This window comes from Urocitellus parryii, chromosome 5 (genome assembly GCF_045843805.1).
Source record: "Urocitellus parryii isolate mUroPar1 chromosome 5, mUroPar1.hap1, whole genome shotgun sequence".
In the NCBI taxonomy this organism is placed as follows: domain Eukaryota; kingdom Metazoa; phylum Chordata; class Mammalia; order Rodentia; family Sciuridae; genus Urocitellus; species Urocitellus parryii.
In genome coordinates, this window is record NC_135535.1 from 49,114,749 (window position 1) to 49,128,040 (window position 13,292).

The following is a 13,292-nucleotide window of genomic DNA, read 5'->3' on the forward strand; positions in this document are numbered from 1 at the left end:
ATGAAACCACCACCTCCTTCAAGTGCACACCTCCTCTAAGCTGCCAGTCACCATCCAAGGGCAATCGCTGGGCGCTGAGAAGAGGTACATGTTGAAGTCCAATCCAGCTTGCTGATCTCTGCAGTCACCAGTCCAAGCTGAGCTCCCCACTCCCTCTTAGCCCTCAGAGGGGCCACAGCACCTGTCAGGCACCCTTCCCTTGCCACCTACAAAACAAAGCTAGCCCTTTCCTTTTGAATAATGTCCAACTAGAGAATCCTACAGGGGTGGCTTGTTTTGTTTTGACTACTGCTGTGGCTCTTATTTTTGTTAATGTTAATTACAATTTCTGCTGCGCTCAAACCTGTAGCACTCATAAAACATGCTTACACACGCGGGGGACAATTGGTGGTGCTCCCTGCTGGCTGGAGCCAGGCCTCAGAGGCTCTTTGGGGGATCGATTTTCCGGGCAAGGCGGCCTGGCTGTCCCCTAACATATCTGTTTCTATAAATACCCACTACCCACGGGAGGGGGGGGGCTGTTTATCGGGTCAGGGAAGGGAGCTCTGGGAAGCAAGGATGAAAAAAAGAGGGAAGACAGAAGGAAAGCGGCGAGGAGGAAGTTCCAAGGAAGAGGATCTCAGGGGTGGGCGGGCTCCGGAGGCGAAGTGAGGGGCCCACGCCACAAGTATTCCTTTGTGGCTGCAGCTTTGGCTCACCCAAGTTACAGAGGGCGGCGTCGAGGACAGGCCACAGGCCAGGGGCGTGGAGCTGCCCGCACTTCGCCCTCACTTGTCCCAGAGTCAGAACCCCACAAGCCCGGTGCTTCTCCCGGGGGCCCTCCCGCCGCCCACCCCCCTGGCCACCCATGGGCTGGGTCTCACCGTGTGGGCTGCGGCGGCAGCGTTGCTGGCCCGGAGAGGAGGCAGGGCGATGGGGGAGGGCGGGCCGGTCCCCACTCCGCTCCGAGGGGCCCCCGCACCGAGCCCCGGGGAAGCCTGAAGCTGGCGAACAGCGCTGTCCCCTCCTCGGCCTGGGAGCCACACGCGGGAGGAGACAAAAGAGGGTCAGGGGGGAGAGAGTCATCCAGATCCCCCACCCCAATGGGCAGCGAATCCTCTTTCCCAGAAGACGGAGGGAGAGAATGGGACAGCAAAAACGTGCATCAGGGGAGTGAGGGGGCGTCGGGACCGGTTCCCCAGCGCGCACCCACGGGCGGGGCTCAGGCAGCTGCAAAGTTAAGTCGGGCCCTGGCGCGCGAGTTCGCGACCCGCGGGGAAGCCGGGCTGGGCCTGAGCTTCGCGGCCCACGTTGCAGGCGGCCAGCGGCCAGGAGGGGGGGTTGGCTGGCCGAGGAGGGCGCAACGGCCTCTCCAAGCTTGGGACCAGAGGGGAGGAGGCCCGGACGGCCCCGCCAGAGCCCTCGCAGGTCGAACCCAGGCCGGGGAGGAGGGCTCCCTTCGAGGCCGCCCTGGGCCCGCGTGCAACAATGAGCGCAGCGGTGCAGAGGCCAGGGCGCACGGTCTGCCCGGAGCTCTCCTGCACCTCACCACCGACTTTGTTCGAGGTCCCGCGGGCAGCGGCTGCGCGCCCCGCCAGGGCTGATCCGGGAGCCGGGTGGGGGCCGGCTGGGGCGGCGCGGCGGGACGGCCCTCCTTACCGGTCGGGTAGGCGGCGGGAGCGGCGGCCGAAGGTTTCCTGGTTAACATGGCCGCTGGAGAGGAAAATGCATTTCAGGGCTGCCGTCTCCGCCGCCGGTCCCACTGCTACTTCTCGCGGCCGCCGCCGCCTCCTGGCCGCCCCTTACGCGGGTCTCCGACGCCTCCTCGCCGCCTCGCGTCAGCTACAGCCAGACACACACAGTCCGCTGCATCCCCTCGGCCCGGGCCCGCCACCGCGAGCCCCCCGCTCTCCTCTTCGCCGCCGCCGTCCTCCTCTTCCTCGGGCGGCTGCAGCACCCCCCGGCCCGTGCACATGCCTCGCCCTCCCCTGCGCACCGCTGGCTCCCCGTTTCCCTCACATAGGGGCGCGGGGAGCGGGCTGTGCCGCGAGGACCCACTAGCTCGGGAGCCTCCTCCCGGGCTCGCGCGCGCGCCCCCGCGCACACTCACACACCAGCGCCCGCGCGCGCCGCGGCCCGGGAGGGCAGCCCCGCCCCCGCCGTAGGCCCCTCCCCGGACTCCCCCCGGCCCTAGCCACACACACTCACGTACCCCACCCCCACCCAGCCACCCACAGGAGTCCCAGTTCCACACCAGATCCTCTGCATAGCTACCCCCTCTACTCCTGCAAAACTCTGCCGCCCCCGCCTGCCCTCCTCCTGCCCCTCCGGCCATCTGCCCTGTTCCCGCAGGCTTCCCCACCAAGGATCTTTTCCCCTCCTTGGCCTCTCTAACCCCCCCGCAACGCCCCTCTTTTGCCTTTCTACTCCACCTACCATTGCTTCTCTCCTACCGAAATCTCCGCAGAGACCCCTCCCCATCCAAGCGCTCCCCTAAACACAAATGCATTTTCAGTTTCTAATGGCTGCTCACAAACAATACTGTCCCCTACTCCACTGTCCCAGAGACTTAACCACCCTCCTCTCCAGTTTGTCATGTATATAACTTAGTTGTGCTAGGGTCACCCTGGAGAGTCAAGCCCCGAGGAGAAGCCGTTGCTGAGCCTGGTGACCCTGAGCGTGGGCGATGGCGATGGGCTGCCCTCCCACCTCAACCTCAGCCACACACACCCTCCCCGATTTTACTGACACCAAATGACCGCTCTCCAGTCGCTAGGACAAGAGGAGGCAGAGAGAGGCTTGTGGACGGCATCTGGGGAAGCAGTTGGCTGTGGGTTGCTAGGCAAAAATAAACATCAGAGACACCTCCCATTTCCTTACAACTGGAAGCCTTTTCCCCACGCGGCCACTGGGAGAGACACACCTTCCTCTCTGCTCTCTGCTGCGAGGGAGCGACACCTCTAAATTCTCTCGTCCTCTGGTATGATTCTTTCCCTTCCAAGACACGTGAAAAATTTCTCTGCCCTTTTAATTGGCCATGTACTACTTCTCTTTCCCATGAGTACCAAAAAAATTGCTTGCCCATCTCACACCTGCGCCTTGTGCTGCGTGGCACATTGTATGCTTTTGTCCAAAGGTCACCGGTTTTGCCATTTCAACAGTTACGAACGTGAGAGGAAAGCTGGGCAAATCTCAGATGACAGGGCAGAAAGTTATGCTGTGGATTTCTTTTCTGAGAGGTATCTAGTTTTTGAAGTTCTCCTGGGGATACAGGTCCATTCCACTCCACCCAGCAGCGTGCGTCTTCAAGCCCCTTGCAGGACCCAGCTTGCAGGCCCAAACTAGTGCAGACTCCAAAGAGAAGGGAGCCATCTCCTGCGGAGTTCCATCGCCTCTACTGTTTGCAAATTGTCATAGCAACCTCCCACAGAGATCACCTTCAGCTTCATAAAAAGCCAAAAGTTGAGTATTTCAAGGTAATGTGATCCTCCCAGTGTCTCTGGGCTCCTCTAATAGAATTAAGAGTAGGGGGCTTGGCAGAGGGAATCAGTTGCAAAGAGTAGAATTTTGCCTAATACGTCTTTCCAAAAAATTCTCTTGGGGCTTCCTCCTAAGAGAGTAAGACCACAGCAGAACAATCAGTCTAACCACAAGCTGTAGAAGCTGACCTAAATTGGTCCTGGTGAGGAATATCTCCCTATGCTTATCATTGAAGGCTATTACATTTAAATGCACTTGGGGAAACGTATTTAGTGTTCAGAATTAACTGAAAGAAAAGGTTTACTAAGTAGCAGAGATGAAACTAGTACTGGTTTCCTCACTTCTGGTCTGCTATCCCTATGCTTGCTATCATACCACCTTACAATTTCAAGAAAGTTCTTTCTTCCTCCTTTCAAAATAATTATATTTATACTGTTTTCCTTTTTAAAAAAATATTTTTTTAGTTGTAAATGGACACAATATTTTTATTTATTTATATGTGGTACTGAGGGTCAAACCCAATGCTTCACACATGTGAGGCAGGTGCTCTACCCCTGATCTACATATAACCCGAGCCCCTGTTTTCCTCTTTTTAAAAATGAGTATTCCATACTACTGATGTTCAAATTTTAAAAATTAAATAAATAAATTTTAATATGAACTGACATTTGTATGCAGGTTATCTGTACAATACCTCAATGGAAGCTGAGTATACTGCTTTTTCATGAATAAGAAAAACACTAATTACTAGTAGTGTTTGATTACTTTGATTTTTAAATTAATAATATTAATTTGTATATTAAACATGTGGAAAAAAACATGAAGTTTTATTTTTTACAAACATAAAGAATCACTAATTAAGTCTGGCATGGTGGTACACTCTTCAAGACCAGCATCAGCAACTTAGCAAGACCTGTCTCAAAATTCAAAAAATAAAATCAAAAGGACTGGAGATGTGGCTTAGTGGTAAAGTGCCCCTGTGTCCAATCCCTGGTATTAAAAAAAAAAAAGAATCACTAAGTTAAAAGAGACATGAGACATGTTGTTTAGGAAACTTTTCTTGGTATGTTGTTTCATTAAATTACAAGAATAATTTCAATTTTATTTATTTGCTTACCGAACATAATGAAAATTGGCAGTTAACCCAATTGTTAACCTTTTTTTCTTTTTTTGTACTTAAGATGAAACCCACAGACCCTTTATCAGTGAACTTCATCCTCAGTCCTTTTATTTTTTTTATTTTGATACAGGACCTTGCTAAGTTTCTGAAGCTGGCCTTCAACTTGCAATCCTCCTGCCTCAGCCTCCTAGTTCTTAAGTATTTTTATTATAATAGCATACCTTTGAAAATTATATTAATTCTTGCTGACTTCTAAACTAGTATTAACCATTGCTTGGATTTCTTGACCTCAGCCTGAATTAATATCTAGTAGAAAGATATACAAATGTTCTTGGGCATTTAGGGAAGAGTGAACTGGGTAAATTCTGGGAGTTATTTTCCTCAAACTGTATTATTATAATCTACACTTATGATTGCATAGTATACTGTATAATATAATTGTATAGTACACTATCTCTTTATAAAGTGCTCTCAAAAATATTACCATGTTTAATCTTCATAATTGCTAAATAACCAGAAATGATTTGTCTTTAAATAGCAACCCCCTTGAGAGCTCCATTCAGTTAGTAAGTCTGCTCTTTGTTTCTTGCCTGTTGTAAATCCTGTATCTGTTCTGTAATGTTTATGAAATCCAGATTCAAATAGTAAGTAGGTAGGCAGGAATTAGCAGAAGTAGAGAGAAAGAAACTTAGGGAAACTCAGAATTGAGACTTGTGGAAGGACGTTGATTTTTCACTAAGGAAAGTACTGATCACAGAGAAAATTGGAAACGAACAAGAAAATTACTGGCTTCAAACCACACTCACTCATTTAATTCCCTTATCCCCAAAACATTTACAAAGAATTTAGTATGTCTAGGCCTAGGAGATATAATGAATCATCAGATGTAGTGGGCTAGGCTTCAGTCTGGCAATCTAATACAACTTTTTCTTTTATTAATTTAAGCAATAAAAAAATATAAGCATCTAATTATTAATAGTGGGGTCCTATGGTCTGAATGTTTTGTGTCCCTCCCAAGCTTTATAGCCTAGTGTCTATTAATGGAAACCCCTCAGAGAGAGGAGGCATAGAGTTCAAAACCCATGGCCAGTGGTATCTACCCTTGCCTCTGGAGGGTGGGTCCATGGCCACAGCTGGCATGGAAGTCCAGAAGAGATTTCTGTCCTGCTAGAAAGTTAGTTATCTGAAGGGTCTATATTGACATCCTACCTGCCAAGGTGATGATAAGGAGTCTACATGGGTCTGAATAGAGTCAGATTAGGAATTAACTTAAATTTTATCTGGAAATGTAGAAACAAAGTACAAGGACTTTTATAGCAACTAAGTAAATTGCTAAGGAACTGGCTGTGTTAGGGGAACACAGACTCTGGGTAATGTGAGTCTAATGTTTTTTAGGAGAACACTATTAATTAATGGTACCTTCCACACCCCTTAGAGAACATGAAGATTTCGTGGCCTAGGGTCCCTTAATGTAAACCCCTCAGATGTAGAAGGTAGAGATGTCAGAACCCAGTGGCCAATGGCATCTTGCCTCTGGAGGGTAGATCCATGGCCACTCCTGATGTGTAAGTCTAGAAGATTTCTGTACTATTAGAAAGTTGGTGATCTAAAGTGTCCAGGCAGATTGGCTGTATTTTGGTCAGCACACTTACAGAGCCAGTTTCCTTCAAACTAAGTGCAAGAGTCAGATTAGGAATTAACTTAAATTTTATCTGGAAATGCAAGAGAGTGCATTTGTTTCCTATAGTAAGTTAAATATTTGGAAATGTCAGTGAATTATTCCATCATTTCTTGAGATCAGTTCATCTGCTTTTTTGTTTGTTTTGTTTTTCCAGCTGCATTCCAAAGACAGGATTAGTGTTGAAAACTAGAAAGTAGGTGCTGTATTTTGGTCTTGAATGCCCCCCAGAGGCCCACGAAGGACTTGGTTGCTAGCCTGTAGCACTGGGGAATATGGCATAAATTTTAGGAGGTGGGGCTTAGTGAAAGGAAGTTATATGATTTGGGGTATGTCCTTAGAGCAGATATTGGGCTTCCAGCCCTTTGCTGTTTGCCTTCAGGCAGTCACGAAATGAGCAGCTTTGGCCTACCAGCTGCTCCCCACCATGATCTGCTGCCTCAGCACAGACCCAAAAGCAATGGGCCAACCAACCATGGTCTGAAACCTCTGAAGCCATGAACCTAAATAAAACTTTTCTCCTCTTAAGTTATTTGTCTTGGGTATTCTGTCACAGCGAGGGAAAACATACTAACACAATAGTACAGGGAACATGTCCACAGCCCAGTGAAGGTCATGTGCAGCGTGCTTTCTTTTTGCCCCCCAGATCTACTCTCTACTCTTTCATCCCACTCTGTGCCACAGGAGGCTTTACAGACAGAAGCAGGGGGTTTTCTTACCCACCTTCCTTTGCTGGATTTGGCCAATGGAAGGTACCAGCAAGAGATCAAAGGAGTCATTGGCAATGATTGGGGGCTGTTTATCTCCCTGGCTGTGTATCCCACCCCCTGCTTTTTATGCCGGCTAGGTGTCTAACCCTAACCCCATACAGTTTGGGGTTATGAGCCATCCTTACATCTTTAGTCCCTCCAGCTCTAGGCTTCTGTGGGACAAAAACAGGACATTAATTTTATTCTATGTTAAGATATAGATCTGTTACGAGGAAAGTTCAGAAAAGTCCAGATCAGTATAGCTCTGCTAAACTATGCCTGGTCTGAGGGATTTCTAGACTTGGGCTAGATGGAACAGGTATAGCAGGAATCAAGGCTAAGGAATCCTCCCAAAGAGTAATAGTGTCTTCACTAACATCTTTACCTGCCTGAGACCTCTCAAAGTAATAACTGACATTTATGTGTGGTGCTTATTGCGTCAGGTAAAGTTCTAGAGACTCTACTCATGTAAACACATATAATTCTCTATTTTGTATAGTAGGTACTATTAGTCCTATCTTAGAGACAAGGAAATTGAAGCACAGACAGGTTAACCAACTTACCCAAGGTCATAACACAAATAAATGTCAATGCAAATGTTCTGTCTTTAGAATCTGTGCAGTTGCTGTTTGGGGCACTAAGTAGAGATTTGACCAGGCAGATCAGTACCATAATCCTCTCAATGTCATTATCACCACCAATAACTTTTCACATCGCAAAATGAACTCTTTGGTAAAGCCCCTCATGTTTGTGCAGTCAACCTCAGCAGTCTATGACCCAGGGCAAGCTTACTTTGTAAATAAGAACTGTGAGATGAAAAGAGCTAAGTGACCTGCAATAGATAGGAGTGGATTTAGAATTCAGATTTGTTGACTGCCAACAAAATTTTCTTTTTTTTTCTCTCTCCCAAATTAGATTATTACAAAATTTCCTTTAGGTACTTATAAAAACATATACCATAGGATGATCAAGTTTTGATATTGTGGGATTTGGGGAGAAAATTCTTGTGGCCACAGGAATGATTATAGTCTGGTCTTTAAGAATAAACGTGGCCAGATTCACAAAAAAAAAATTAAATACAATTTTATTGTTTTCTCTTTGTTTTATTATAGCTAATCTGCCCCCTTTGCCTCAGGGGAATGGAAAAAGAACAACAATAACAAAAAGAAGTGTCCATGGCAGTTGAAGTGGGGGTTCTTCTAAACATGACTACCCCCTAGGGTAATTCATATTTCCCTAGGACCTGAGAGAATTGCTTTTAATTAAATCAGACGTTTAGCCATATCTATACTCTTATTCAAGTTAAAGACCAGGTTGACCATATATTGGTTCATTTAGGTTGGATAATTGTTGTTAAATAGTCCTGGACTATTTTTAGAAAATATCTTTGACTGATGAAAAGCCTCTTTAAATATTATTATAGACAATACCTTGTGCTTGTTAGTATCTCTCATAAGATGGTACTGGATCGATTCATTGTTCACACAGCAGTATTCTCCAACAAAGGTTCTGAAATACAAAAACTCTAGAGCAAACACTTGTGCTTAGCACATGTGCAGATGAATGGCCCTTGATCAGCCTCTTCAACTGGCACAGATAATAAAAATTAACCAGGACATAATGAACTACTGATCGGCAGATAATAACGGATATGAAGAAGAGAGTAAGAGGGAATTTGTTAAGTGATCATTCCTTTTTAGAGAAAAGGGAAAAAAAACAATTTTATTATAACCTGGAAGGAACAAAAAATAAAGTAACTGGCAGACTGGAGAGAATAATGCTCTAATAGAATAGGAATGGATAAATAAATCATGGTGTGCTAGACAGAATGAAGAGCAAGAAAATTGGTGTGGAGAGAGAACAAGAATAAGAGAGAAGAAAATGAGAGAAACTTTAAAAATTTTTATAAGAGGAACATGATAAAATGTGAGGTAAGGCCATGCATGAGATAAAGGTGAAAACAAAACTTAGAAAGAAATATCACTGGAATGCTGCAGACAAGCTATTTTCTTATAATGCACATCTTTATACCTGACGCTTACATTATCTAGGGGCTCCTTAGCCAGAACAGATTGCATTATGCTATAGGGCATGGAGGTTGGTCAGGTCACTGTCTTCTACTCTCTGGCCACACATTTTCATCTGACCTTGCAGGGGCACTTACAGTTTCTCTGGTGATACTTTTGCACCTCCCCCAAGGCTGAGAAGTGGAAAAGAGAAGGAGTCCCTTCAATACAGAGCTGCATCAGCATGGCTGATCCAAGCAGAAACCAGAGGCTCTTCCTCTTTTAGTGAAGGCCTGTTTCTGTGGTGCTGTTTCCCAACTTGGTCCTTATTTGGCTTTTCCTTATGTGCCTATCTCTTGAACAGAATTGCTTCTTCTAATTATGCAGCTATCAAGACAGCAGCTGGGAAAACGTGAAAACTCAAAGAATTTATGCAAAGAAATACTATGTCAGGCATGTGAGCTAGACTAGAATTGCATATTCCTGCTGAGACTCACTCAAGCACCATCATATTTGCAAATGGGCACATGGATGAATAAACTAACCTGGTAGAGAAAGATGATCCAAGGCCAAGACATTATTGCATATTTCAGATATTTGAAACAAACAAACAAAAAATCTTTATGCCATGGTCTTGCTTGAGTTTTTCTTCCTTGAGAAATGAAAAATCAACACAATTTTTTTTGATGAAAACAGCCTTTATGTAAAGTTGTTGTAAGTTGAGAACACAGATCCCATTAGATGACTGAACAGCTATAATCCAGTTATTTCACAAGAAGAAAATAATACAATGGTCCTCAAAAAAAGAAATGGAAAAGAGAAAGACTCCATTTTTTTTTAATTCATAAAAGGACTTTTCCATGGAGTAACTGGCACTGAAGGGTGTCTAAAGGGATTGTTATGAAACACTGATTTTCTGAAATCCTGCAAGGTCTTCCAAAGTGCCCAAGAAATCACTGAAAGCATATATGGCTAGCCAGCTCTGCAGCAGGGCCCACCGCAGCTGAAGATCAAATTTTCAAGAGCAGCTTATGACTTCCTACCCTATGTCAATAAATCTCCTCAAAGTTGACGTAATGCCTACTGAATTGAAGGGTTGACAACTGTACCTGTTCATCAGCTTGCCTTTGAGTCAAGTTTTTCTTATCTCTCTTCCTCTTCCATAGTATTCCAGTGATCATTTCCATCATTAAAATTTTTCCTGATTTGGAATTATCTATGAAGCAGGAGTGGGGAACTGCGAACTAAAATTCTCCTTCATCTCTCTAAACCCCAAATTGATTTTTATTTCCATCTCAAGCAATAGAAGACTTTTAAAATTCCCTAAAGAAACTGATGAAATTTTGGTTTGTGCCTTAAGGGACCATATATAAAGTGATCTTGAGAAAATGACATGGAAATGTTTTCCTACATTTAAAATATTATGATGATGACTTTCAAGTGGTAATGTCAACAATCTAGAACACAGCAGAAGACAAGAAAGGAATGTTTTATTCTACATATACACAACTGGTGTAGCAAAACACATGCAGCATATAATCCAGACATTTAATTGATAGAAGAATTATTCAAACTTTTGTTCAAAAACAATCCACAACATGGTACAAGGATCAGATGGCCTAGTACCAATCGAAGCTCTGCTGTGTACTCATTGTGTGACCACTGGTAAATGTCTCAACCTCTCTGTATCACAGTTTTCTAATCCATAAAGTACTATCTCCATTAGGGTTCCTATAAGATTAAATAAGATGATCTACTTTAAATGCACAGAACAGAACCTAGCACATAGAAAGTATATACTACACACAAGTAAATACTATTTTATATACTTTTCTAGTAAACCTGGAAGTCTGGATTCCCAGGCAATTGTCTATTAGCTTTAGTAAATCGGGAGAGGTGGAAGGGTACTAGTAAAAGGTCCCTTGATAATTCGCACTTCATAAAGAGACTGAGAAGTTTCCAAAAGTACGCAAGAATCCAGAAGGCATAGCAGCTTCAAGCCATAGAGCATCACAGCCAGCAATTTTTAGGTGATTCACCCCCACCTTTCTTTTCCTTTTCCTCTCTAGTGACTACACATGAGAGAAAACATACAACCCCTGACCTTCTGAGTTTGATTAATTTCACTTAATATGGCGGTCTCTACTTTCATCCATTTTCCTATAAATGCCAAAATTTCATTTTTCTTTATGGCTGAATAAAATTTCATTGTGTATATAGACCATATTTTCTTTATTCATTCATCTGTTTATGGATACCTAGGTTGGTTCCGTAGTTTGGCTATTGTGAATTGTGCTACCATAGACATGGGTATCCATGTATAACTGTAATAAGATTAAGTCTTCAGGATGAATACTGAGGAGTAGAATAGCCGGGTCATACGGTGGTTCCATGCCTAGTCTTTTGAGGAAACTCCATAATGATTTCCATAGTGGTTGGACTGATTTACAGCCCCACCAACAGAGTAAAAGTGTTCCTTTTTTTCCTACATCCTCTCCAGCTTTTAGTATTATTCTTAATGACTGCCATTCTGAGTGGTGTGAGATGAAATTTCAGTGTTAGTTCTGATTTGCATTTCCCTAATTGCTAATGATGTTGAACTTTTTTTTCCATGTATTTCTTGGCCATTTGTGTTTCTTGTTTACTCTCAATTATTTTAGAAGAGGGAAATGGAGACCCACCTCCTTCAAATCTATGGGCATATGTGGAAATGAAATCACACAGAGCAAGAAACTCTCAGGAAGTTCTCTGGAAGATATATCTCTTCCTAGATCCTTCTCCCATCACAGTGCCTGAACCAGGGTCCAGCAGCCTGCTTAGCATATCAACATGAGTTGAGTATCATTGTTCTGCTAAATTGATCCAATACTTCCCAAACTCTTGCTTATCAATGAAAATTTCCAGATAGAATGATAGAGAAAATTAGTTACTAGGAAAAACTATGAAAAATAGAGTCATGTTGAAAATTTCTCCATGTGTTTATTTCGGACAGAGCCAGTCTTTTTCCATTAGTCTGTGTAATTTCCAAGGTCAAAGTCTTTTCCAAAAAGATTCTAGGAGAGTCTTACAAAAAAATATCAACCTATTTGGAAGCAGCAGAGCATGACTCTATTTTATTCCACATCATATTCAATTTAATGCTGACAACTTAAATTTGAGAAGATTTATGCAAAAAATAATAACCATTGATAACTGTCATTTTTAAATTCTGAAAAAAGGACTTGTTTTTTTTCTATTATTATTTTGCTTTTGCACTTTTGTCTTTGAATATTAAGACTTCTATATATTGAAACAGAAATTTCAGATCATATACCAAAAAGAATGGCTTCCCCTGTGTAAGAAAAGTAATTGTCATAACTATGTAGGAACTTAATGGTTCAGTTAGTTAATAATTAAAATTGTGTGCAAATGGCAAAGTTAGAAGTTATAGACCCAAAGCAAGCTTATAAATAAGTTTTCTTTGCCTTATAAAAGGCTTTTGAAAATGTGAACTCAATGCCAATATTTTGAAAGTGAGACTTAATATAAATACCAATTTTGGCTTTTCTGGAAATAAGGCAAAAATCTAGCTGTGCTGTCCTCCCTTTCAGTCTTGCAAGGCAGTGAAGGACCCTCCCCTCCCTTCCACCTTCTTGCACCCCTCAACCCCCACCTCAACCTTGCGCCCTACAGATCACCGCAGTCCTTACCACTTCCTGTTATTGTGTGTGTCTTAGGCTAACTTTACCTATCGACATTACCTGCCTTTCTCCACCAGGCACTTTGGTAAAACCCTACAATGAATTTTGTATTTCCTGAAATGCCCTTGTCACCTACTCTATGGTTTTAAATTTATTCTTGCTCTTCTTCCTTTTTATCACTTATATTCCATTTCTTGATACTACTGTCACAATGAACAGAAGTCAATTGTGATTTGGGTATTCATGCCGAGACCTTTCCAACTAGTTTTGGGCATAGATACATATCTGGCACAAGAAACATTGTTTTCCTCTTGTACTTGAAAATCAAATCAGTTTCTACTTAGTACCAAAATGTTCAGACACTAAGACCACTGCCTATACAAAAGCTAATACAGTGATATATGCACTGTTCTGCCCTTTGGTGACCTAATACAAAGTTACTGTAGATAGTTAGCTCTATTTTGGGACTCTTTATACATTTAAGCACATAAGTGATATTCTTACAGTTATTAATTTTCTTTTCTTTTTTCTGAAAGTAGTTATGGTCTTCAACTTCATGTAGAATTTCATAAGCATGGTTTGGATCAAGCAGTGATTCAC

At 43.5% G+C, this 13,292-nt stretch overlaps 1 protein-coding gene across 3 annotated transcripts in view; it reads right to left on the reverse strand.

The window, feature by feature from the left end:
* Nucleotides 1-2,069, reverse strand: part of Dyrk2 (dual specificity tyrosine phosphorylation regulated kinase 2) — a 47,918-nt gene extending 45,849 nt beyond the window's left edge. The window contains exons 1-2 of one of the 3 annotated variants that reach the window (XM_026386689.2): nt 1,639-2,069; nt 864-1,012 (exon numbers count right to left, since the gene is read on the reverse strand). In XM_026386689.2, the coding sequence (XP_026242474.1) occupies nt 864-1,012; nt 1,639-1,687 (198 nt within the window). In that variant the 5' untranslated portion in view covers nt 1,688-2,069. Of the gene's footprint in view, nt 1-863; nt 1,013-1,638 lie in introns of those variants that run through there. The other 2 variants (XM_026386690.2, XM_026386691.2) reach the window with 2 other exon arrangements.
* Nucleotides 2,070-13,292: the final 11,223 nt, after the last annotated feature.